The sequence below is a fragment of the Acanthisitta chloris genome, unplaced genomic scaffold, assembly GCF_000695815.1.
Source record: "Acanthisitta chloris isolate BGI_N310 unplaced genomic scaffold, ASM69581v1 scaffold17487, whole genome shotgun sequence".
Taxonomy (NCBI): Eukaryota; Metazoa; Chordata; class Aves; order Passeriformes; family Acanthisittidae; genus Acanthisitta; species Acanthisitta chloris.
In genome coordinates, this window is record NW_008683332.1 from 1 (window position 1) to 9,583 (window position 9,583).

General features: G+C 41.2%; 2 protein-coding genes across 2 annotated transcripts; one reads left to right on the forward strand and one right to left on the reverse strand.

The window, feature by feature from the left end:
* Positions 1-194: 194 nt before the first annotated feature.
* POLG2 (polymerase (DNA directed), gamma 2, accessory subunit) lies at positions 195-4,059 on the forward strand (the record flags this gene model as incomplete). The annotated part of the gene is made up of 7 exons (XM_009078901.1): positions 195-321; positions 466-571; positions 941-1,114; positions 1,747-1,887; positions 2,287-2,367; positions 2,923-3,023; positions 3,859-4,059. Coding segments are annotated over 7 exons (896 nt in total), but the record flags the coding sequence as incomplete, so codon positions are not given.
* A 962-nt stretch (positions 4,060-5,021) lies between these two features.
* On the reverse strand, positions 5,022-9,351 carry MILR1 (mast cell immunoglobulin-like receptor 1; the record flags this gene model as incomplete). The annotated part of the gene is given in 7 exon segments (XM_009078902.1): positions 5,022-5,122; positions 5,693-5,755; positions 6,546-6,635; positions 7,097-7,210; positions 7,715-7,999; positions 8,214-8,501; positions 9,307-9,351. Coding segments are annotated over 7 exon segments (986 nt in total), but the record flags the coding sequence as incomplete, so codon positions are not given.
* Between the last annotated feature and the right edge of the window lie 232 nt (positions 9,352-9,583).

The window sequence follows — 9,583 nt, forward strand, 5'->3', positions numbered from 1 at the left end:
AGAGGGGCAAAACAAGTAGAGAGGGAAAAACTAGACAGGCAAAAAAAGTAGAGGAGCAAAGTGCCCCGAGGAGCCAGAGCGTTGACAGCTGTGGGAGTGCACACACAACACGTGTCTCACGGGCTGCATTGGCAGAGTTAAAGCACCAAAAACATTTCCTGCGGCCGCTAACTCAGTGATGTGTCTTTCGCCAGGTGTCCTCGCCCAGTATGCCAGCTGCCTAGAGCTGGTGAACAAAAGGTTGCCCTGTGGCCTTGCCCAGGTTGGAGTGTGTTTCCATTCCGTGCCGGAGGATGAGCAGCACAGCACAGAGCTCACAAGGTGGAGTAACTGAGGGGTTGATCCCTTACCCTACTGCAGCTGTTAATATTTGGTTTGCCTTGGGCTTGTTTTTGAATACTGTCTCTTGCTTTTTCCCTGTTATTCCCGAAGGTGTTAACTTGCTGCCCTTGCTATTGTTTAAAGAATAGGCGAGAGGACCTCGTCCCTGCTTGCATGGTTTAGTTCTCCCAGGACTGCAGGACAGTGGTTGGATTACTGGTTACGGCAGAGGCTCCAGTGGTGGAGAAAGGTAACAGCAACACATCCGTGGGGAATCTCTGCCTGCTCCTGTATGTCTCAGAGGGGGAATAGTCACCCTGGTCAGTTTTATGGGCTTACAGTTCTACCCTGTTCTTGTCAGTGAAACATACAAATTTCTAGTGGAAACGGAAAAACTACTGAAGTTTATGACAAACCTGATAAGTAGTTTATAGTGTAACTTGCAGAACAGCTAATGTTCTGTGTTTAAGTGATGTGAGGCCAGAATGCTGGAAAACAACAGATTTGGGCTGTGATGTGTAAAAATCTTTTGCTGAAAGTCACAGACTTCAGCTTTCATTGCAGATTTGGTTTTTGTAGTGAATCCAGTAGTGATCACCTCTGACACCTTTCCTTCCAGTTTGCAGTAGCCCCATCTAACTTCAGCAGCAGTGACTTCCAGGATGCAGAAGGCAGAAGAGGATTTAACTTGCATTACAACTTTCCTTGGGGGACAGAAACGATAGAAACATTGAAGAACCATGGTGATACTGAACTGTTAGAGATGTACCCAGGGGATAGTTCAAGATTACTTGTAAGCTGTATTATATTAAAAATCTTTTCTGATAAAGATGATCATGTGTGAGAGAAATGGTTTCTTTGCTGGCCCAGTTGCTTAGCAGGTGACTGTCTTTATTCTTTTGCTGTAAATGCAGTGAAGTTGATAGTCTGCAATCAGACCTTCATTTTCAAAAGCTTATAAAACAGTGTTTTGGGACTTTTTTTTTTACAAGAAGTTAACTCTTTAAAATCAGAAATGAGCTATATTAACAAGACAGTGCCATAATCTTTACCTGCATCTGTTAGAAGATGTCAAGGCAAACTCAGACTGTGCTTTACTGTGTTGAGTTTCCTCCAAAAAGAACCTGTAAATGGTTTTCTTGCTTGTTCAGTTCCATATATGTAGTAGAAGTATCTGTGGATTAATGGGTTATAAACACTGCAGATGGCCTTGTAGAAGTTACCACACTCCAAGGGGGAATGGACCAGAGGGAAACCTCTACTGAATATACTGGAGAGAATGGCAATGTTTGAAAAGTCAGACTGTTACAATCTCACCTGATTACTGTTACACTCTTAAGATTGCCTTACTATACATTTAAAGTGAGCAAAAAGCTCTTTGGGACAGTCTTTGAGGTTTCCCTTTGTGGTTTTTTTTTTCTTCAGGGCCGAGATGGGAGGAAGAATGTTATTCCTCATGTCCTGTCTGTGAATGGGGATCTGGACCGAGGAGTGTTAGCCTATCTCTTTGACTCTCTACAGCTGTCTGAAAACCCCTTAACAAAAAAGAGCTCCTCACAGAGAAAGGTAACCTTCTGTAGAAAGTGTAAGGAAAGGCTGTGTACAAACCCCACAGACAGGGGGTAAACCCAAGCATGGATGTATCTCCCTTTTCTCCAGTCACTGACCCAAGCAGTTGGTACTGGGCTGTCTCTGCTCACTGGCTGAGTTCCAGGTGATAGAGCTCTGCTAATAAGATTTAATCTCTTTCCTGGGGCTCAGCCAAAACAGTGATTTCTGCCACATGAATCTAGCTGGGGTGTGTGCTAGTTTCATAAAATACAGCTTCTAACTCAGGATTTTGTGCTAGGAGAGGATTTTTGCTGTTTAGAACCTTCATTTCAGTTAAAAAATGCACTATTTTGTAGTTCTGTTTAGAATTGCATGGTAAACACAATTATCTGTTGCTTTTTGTACATTTGTTAGGTGCTTAAGCTTCATCCTTGTTTAGCACCTCTTAAAGTGGCCTTGGATGTAGGAAAAGGTCCAACCACTGAGCTGAGGCAGGTAAGGCTGTTTTAGTTTTGAGCATTGCCTCTCTGTGTTGCAATTCAGACACTGTTTATGCTGGGGAAGAATCATGTGCTGCTCTGATTCCTGGAGATTCCTGATGGTACAGGTTTCCCAGTGCTCCCTCTGTGCAGCTTGTGAGGTGCAGCTGGAGGAGTTCACTGCAGGCAGTTCCTTGTGTGGACACACTGCATTTGGTGCTGTTCACAGAGCAAATACTTGCTCCATGCAAAATGAAGTGAAATAATTAACACAATCCCTCTCAGCTTCTCAACCTTTCAGAACTATCCTAACACATGGGTTGCATCTTCAGAAGGATTTTATGTAAGTTAGTCATTTGTCAGTCCCTGCAGAAGGGAGGAAACACTGGTATGTTGTTACACAGAGATGGAGATTTAATTGTCTCCAGTTTTAATTGGAGATGATTTCAGCCAGCAACTTAACACCAGTTAGCAATGTTAGTACCACACATGTTAGAGTTGTAATGGTCTCTTTGTATAGTCTCAGACCCTCAGAGTCTGTCTTTTAACTTCTGTTTTTGAACGAACACAGGTTTGTCAAGGACTGTTCAATGAACTGACAGAAAGCAGAATTTCTGTGTGGCCAGGTTACCTTGAAACTGTGCAGGTGTCTCTGGAACAGCTTTACACAAAGTAAGGAGAAACACTTCTGTAAATTAAACTGTGAAAGTGAGTCTGATTTCAGGCAGAAGTCAGGGAGTGCAGTAACCACCTCGCTGAAGGAATGGATCCTGAGCTAGGTTCAAGTAGTTTTATTATGAAAAGCATGACAGACAGTTCTAGATTTTAAATTAAGTGAAGTATAATCCTTTCACATTGTTACTTCCCTGGAACTGTGAAGTGCCTTTTAGGGACTCTCCTATTGAAATTTCTTCAGATGAGTCATAAGCTCAGAGAACTTTTCCCCACCCTCACCTCCCATTTTTGCCTCTGGGCTAGTTCTGTGTTTCATTCTCAAGTGCCATTTCAAGTACCTATTGAACTTATTAAGTTCTTCCATGTCTGGAACCATTGCCATTAGTGTGTGTGATGGAATTATTAGCAGAGATAAAACCAGCTGTTCCATTTGGGGGTTTCACATATGATTAGCTGATCAGGAGTGAATTTTGGGCATGTGGCTGCTCATGTCAGTGAATCTTGAGCACATTGCTGGATATTTTTTCCTGAGAGAAAATAAATGCAGCTAGTTGTTCATTTGCAATAATCTTCAGAGCAAGTCAGATAAATTCTGTTACTAGCAAAATACTCTTTAATAGGTCACTAAACATTCTTGATGTACTTAAGTAGGTAAATAATTTAAAGAAATGCAATCAGGAAAGCAAGGAATGGCAACAGAAAAAAACTGGTGTTGTCACACTGGACTTAGTGCAGTACAGCAAAATAAATATTTACAGCTTGTGGTCATTTGTACATGAGTTCTCTGGATCCAGGAGCAGTAACGGGTGAGCTCTGACTCTGTTCTTTGCAGGTATGATGAGATGAGTATTCTCTTCATGGTCCTGATAACTGATGCCACCCTGGAGAATGGAGTGGTCCAGCTGAGAAGCAGAGACACCACCATGAAGGAAATGATGCACATTTCTAGGCTGAAGGACTTTTTAACTAAGTATGTAACATCAGCCAAAAATGTGTAAACTGAATTCGTTGAATAAAAGAAATTTCTTAAACATCTGTGCCTGAAGCAGCTCGTGTGTCATCATGGGCTCGGTGGTTTCTCTGCTGATAGTTCTTCCAAAGCTTGGGGATGCAGCTGCTTTCTGTCAAATCTGGATCATCCAGGACTTCCAGGTTACCTTGGAAAGAGGGAAGAGACAAACGTGTCCCTGGTTGTCAGGGCTGACAATATTCCTGTTCATGTCTTCTGTTTTACTGTCAGTCTGAAAGCTAAAAGTGCCACTTTATCTGCATTGCTGATACAATTGTGGTCTCTGCTGGTATTCATATAGAAAAGACTTCCAAATCTGACATGTTTTAATAACATCAGTAAGTATCTTTGTGGTATGTGTTTGTAGGAATGTATTTTGCTCACATGGCCTCAGTTCTTCAACACTCAAACTACTTCATCTTGCACTTGCTAAACATAAAAATCAGAAATACATTATAACAGCAGAATAGAATTAAATACATTGCCAAGTTTTTTACAAGCATTTTTTGTGGGCAAAAAAAGTCTGTGTGTGTAAAATGGTGGAAACAGACTAATGTGTGATCATATTTTTCCTATACCTCAGTGTGGTGGTTACAATCAGATACAAGAGTTAGCACAGATATGGAACTGAGTGTTTCTGATCTGCTGTAGATTTACAGCTTGTTCAGCCACTGCATGAAGTGCTTAAGGCATATGCCACAAGGCATGAGGTCTCTGATAGCCATCAGTGTCATGAAAGACCAGAACTTGCCTTAAAAAAACACAGGAACTTGCCTTAAAATCTCAGTCTATTAACATGGTGCTGATTTAATTATAAAAGGGTTATTTGTAGCAGTCCTTGGAGATTGTGACTTGGGGATTTTGCTTGCTGGTCGAGAGGGAACTGTATTTTCTGTACAAACTAATCAGGCCAGGAAACTGTATCTAAACACCATCTTTCTGTGCAACTTGCTGGTATTTATCACATTTGAGGACTGAAAGTTTCTTCAAAACTGTGCAATGAAGTTAATCAGGAAAGAGATCATACCTGGTGCTCAGTCTCTGATGAGGACCTGTGAATAGACTGTGCCACAAAGCCTCTTCTCTGCTAAAAGCCAGAAGAACATCAGTCATTATTGCTTTTGTTTGGGTACAGTTACACAACAGAATTAATATTTCTTCAGCACCTTGTCATAGTGAGGCTGTTGCATTTTTGGGTCATAGGATGGTTTGGGTTTTTTCATTTTTTTCTCTTTTTTTTACCCCCTCGAAAGAGTCTGAAAGTTAATTTCTCCACAGTATCTAAGAGATTCTTTTTTTTTACCCCCTCAAAAGAGTCTGAAAGTTAGTTTAATTTCTCCACAGTATCTAAGAGATTTCAGGGTGCAGCTGCACCTCTCCAAGCTTTGCCCAGCAAGATCCCCCAAATCATATTTATGCACATCAGATATTCCCATATTAGAGCTCGAGGCTTTTACCTTTTTCATCTTCTCTTCTAATGACAGAAAAGTTGATGTATTCTACCCCCTCAAAAGAGTCTGAAAGTTAGTTTAATTTCTCCACAGTATCTAAGAGATTTCAGGGTGCAGCTGCACCTCTCCAAGCTTTGCCCAGCAAGATCCCCCAAATCATATTTATGCACATCAGATATTCCCATATTAGAGCTCGAGGCTTTTACCTTTTTCATCTTCTCTTCTAATGACAGAAAAGTTGATGTATTCTTCTTCTGGTTTAACAGGCTCTGGATTAAAGATGATGAACAGCAGTTAACTCAATTGCAAGACACTGATTAGACTTAAAATCTTGAAGCAGTGAGATCTATACTGAGCATAAATCATGTTTTCTGTAGCATTCATGGGCCTTCTTGGAGCTCCTGTCCCTGTCCTTGCAGGCTGTGTGGGTGGAATGCTGAGAGCTGGCACGAGCTGAGCTGACCCAGCAAGGGCAGAGAATTCTGCCTGTCTCCTGCATGGACAGGAATCCAGATCTCTTATGTGATGATGATTCCCTTCTTGATACTTAGAAATGGAAAAAATGGTGCCTTTGCTATTGGTTTGTTTTGGGAGGTTCTTCTCCCCTTGAAAATAAGGCAAATATAGAAAACTACAAGTTCACAGAATTGTGGCTATTGGGTAATTGTCTTCATTATTGTGTATTTTCTGCAGCTGAAGTAGTGCAATGTCTTCTATCGGTTTGAACTGACTTTGAGTCTTGCCAAACTTAAGAAACGTGGAAATAACTAAAGTGCTGAACAGAATGTAGAAGCTGTGTAAGTTTTCCTTTGCTGCAGCTTCATATAGTCCCTTATTGTCTCTTAATGAATGGGAATTACACCTTTAATAGATGTTTATATAGAACCTCAGTTCTTTAGCCAGCTGCAATTTTGGTGCATGGCTGAGAGGTGAGGCCAAATTCAGATCCTGAGAGGCTTTCAGTCTTGCCTCTGGCAGTCCCTTCTGCTGCTTTTGCTGCAGCACCTGAGGGAATGTGCTCATGCAACCCTGACTGAGTGGAGGGTGGCACAAACTTACCAATCTCTGTGTATATGACGTCGTTTTCAGCCTCCTCTGCATCCCCAGTTGGTGGAAGACCAGCTGAGGACCTGGCAGACCTAAATCTTCCTGCAAATTGTAAAAAAGACAAACATGCCTTTATAGATATATATATATATATATATATATATGTCAATTTTTCCCTAGAGGGAAATAAACAGCTCCGTGGTATTTTTTTAATATCTTGATCTCAGATAATGTTATTGGTAAAAATTACTCTTTAACCAAGGGCATTTTTCATAGAATTTCCTTTCTTTACTAAGAACAATGAGGGTCAAATTCTTTCCAACATTTCTGTGTTTCCATTAGGTGTTGCTTTGCTTCCCCAGTCCCAGATATCTCAAACAGGTCAGAGGTTTTGCCTTGGCAATGTCTTGTTAAGTTGCCAATGCTGCTAAAGAGGAGACTTGACAACATCCTAAAACACCAAGAGCATAACTCTACTGGTAACATCATGTTTGCACACTCAAGTGTATTGACAGCATAAATGAGACTCTCTGGAAAATGAAACAGATGTTCAGATAACTCACTTGCTTTGTATGAAGGAATTATGAGAAATGGAATTGCCACAGCAAGTCCTATTACGAGTAGAAGCAGGATCAGCCCAAGAGAAATGATCAGGGCCTGAGAATGGCTTCTCTCTTCTGCTGAAAAGAACAAAAAAAGTGTTTATGCAATGAAATTCTATTTCATATTGTAAGTATTTTCTGTAAATTAAAGTCAAGACTTGGCATTTCTTTCGGCTCTTGGATTAACTGTGGTTAGTGTAACTACTCAGGAGAGCCCCAGGTGCACTCTGCCCCAGCAGCAGGAAGGGAATTTGCTGGTGCCAATAGGTTCTTTCATGGGATCAGAGAGAAAAATCAAACCAGACTCTCCCCAGGGTGGACCAGGGGTTTCTGGTAAAAGTGAGTCTTTTAGAGCCATCCTTCATGGTCTCTGCAACTTCTACTGTCTAGGCTGCCTGGAATTCTGTGTGTTTGCATTCATCTTAACACCTCAATTTTATTTTTTTTAATAGTAAAAGAATATATTTTGAACATTGCAGGAACAAAATATCTGTTTGAAAAACCTGCATTGTTACAACACCCTGAATTTTGTGTGGGTCCTGTTCACCAGCAGTGGTAACTGCTCTCCCTCCTGCATACCTGCTAATGTGAAGTTGAAACTGTTGCTGTATTTTGTATTGCTGGGAAAACTATTATTAGCTTTGCATTTGTAGGTTCCAGAGTCACTAGAGGAATTGATAAAGAGAAGAATCACAGCTGGTTCCCTCCTCTGCATCGTCATCTGGGGAGAGATGTTTTGCTTTCCCTTGAAGAAGATGTATGTGATGGGAAGAGATCCATTCTCTGCCAGGCAGGACAGGGTCACGTTCTGCCCCTTCTTGGTGTGAGAGGTGGGTGAGCTCAGCACTGGTTTGGAGACTGGCTCTGCAAAAAGAGAACTGAGCAGACTCGAGCACTGAGGACAGGACAAGCTCTAGGCAAGACTGGCATGGTAGATGAGCATTGAGGGTGAGCCAGGTCTGGACAGCACAGCCCACTCCCAAGGTAATATCAGCCCTCTGCAGTAAAGTTCAGCTCCACAGTCAAGCCATGTGCCCCTAAAATAAATTGTGCTGGGAAGATACACAGCAAGACATACCTATGAGGGTGAAGTTGAGGCTGTTGCTGTATTTCCCACCACTGGAGATGTTATTCTCAGCTTTGCATTTGTATGCACCCAGGTCACTGGCAGAGCTGATGGTCAGGTTAAACAGCCCAGGGGTCAGGTCTGACCTGTCTAGGGAGGATACCTGCTGGTTATGTTTGAACAATGTGTATCTGACAGGTGCAGCTCCAGAGTCAGAGTGGCAGGACAGGATCACGTTCTGGTTCATCACTACACTCAGAGTCCCCTGGACTGGTACGAGCTTGGGGTTGGAGAGCATCTCTGGAAAGAAGAAACTTCTGTGTGAGCTGACTGTACCTGTCACCCCAGAAACTCCCAGATTTTCCCCCATATACATTCAGAACTAAGCTATAGTTATTTCTAGCAAAATAGGATATTAGATTTTTTTCCACTTCAGATAGGCAACCCAAGTTCGTATTTTTTAAAACCATTCTGCAGCTTCAGGTGTGCTGAAAAATGAAAATCTTCATGCAAAGAGCACAGAAAGTCAACACATGTGTCCAGATGAACCAACAGAAATGCTTTTGAACTACAGCAGCAATGAAAATAACCAAAGTAGAAAAAGTAAATATGGTAAGTTAATTGCAGGAGAAAGTAAACCTATATAGTAATTGAGAGGTAGCATGTGAACGTGGAAGAAAAAAAGAGTATTTTATTTGTGGCTGTAGGTAAACAAGCAGAATTAACCTTGTGTAAGTAGATTGGACATTTGAATAGTAACAGGAGGGGCCTTGATGGTCTATCCAATTTGTTTCCTTTTATATTATACAGATAAATTTGTAATAAAAAGTTGTAATTTTTTCATAGAAAATAGTAATAAACTAGTCATGACTCAAATAAATTATGGCATTTCTAGTGAGGGGAATGTGTTTTAACTTAAAGCAGTTTTGACTGTACATAGAGGTCAGCAAAGAGTTCACTTTGGAAACTTGTAAACTGCCTCACTGCACAGACAGGAGAAAGATTTGATTTTACATGAAGGTTTTCGATATTTTTAAATCCCTTCCCCAATTTGTTTTGTTAACAATTTCCATGCATATCTCAAAATCAAGAAAAGAGAACCTACCTTTGCCATTTGCAGTACTTTCCTGATTCTGCTGAGACAATTGAACTAAGAGAAGAAAGAGAAAAGCTTTCAGACAAGAAACAATGGTTCTGGTTTAGGAAGATCTGTAGTATGAGAGAAGTATGTCCTTGGCTTACAGTAGGTAAACAGCAGAATTGTGAGGAGAAAAAGCATTTTCTTGAGACTGAGCAAGAGAGCTGGAGGAGTTACATGGCAGAGATCTTTCTCTTGAGATCGAGGAGTGGCTCTGGGCGTTGAGGAAGTTCTAAATATGGAA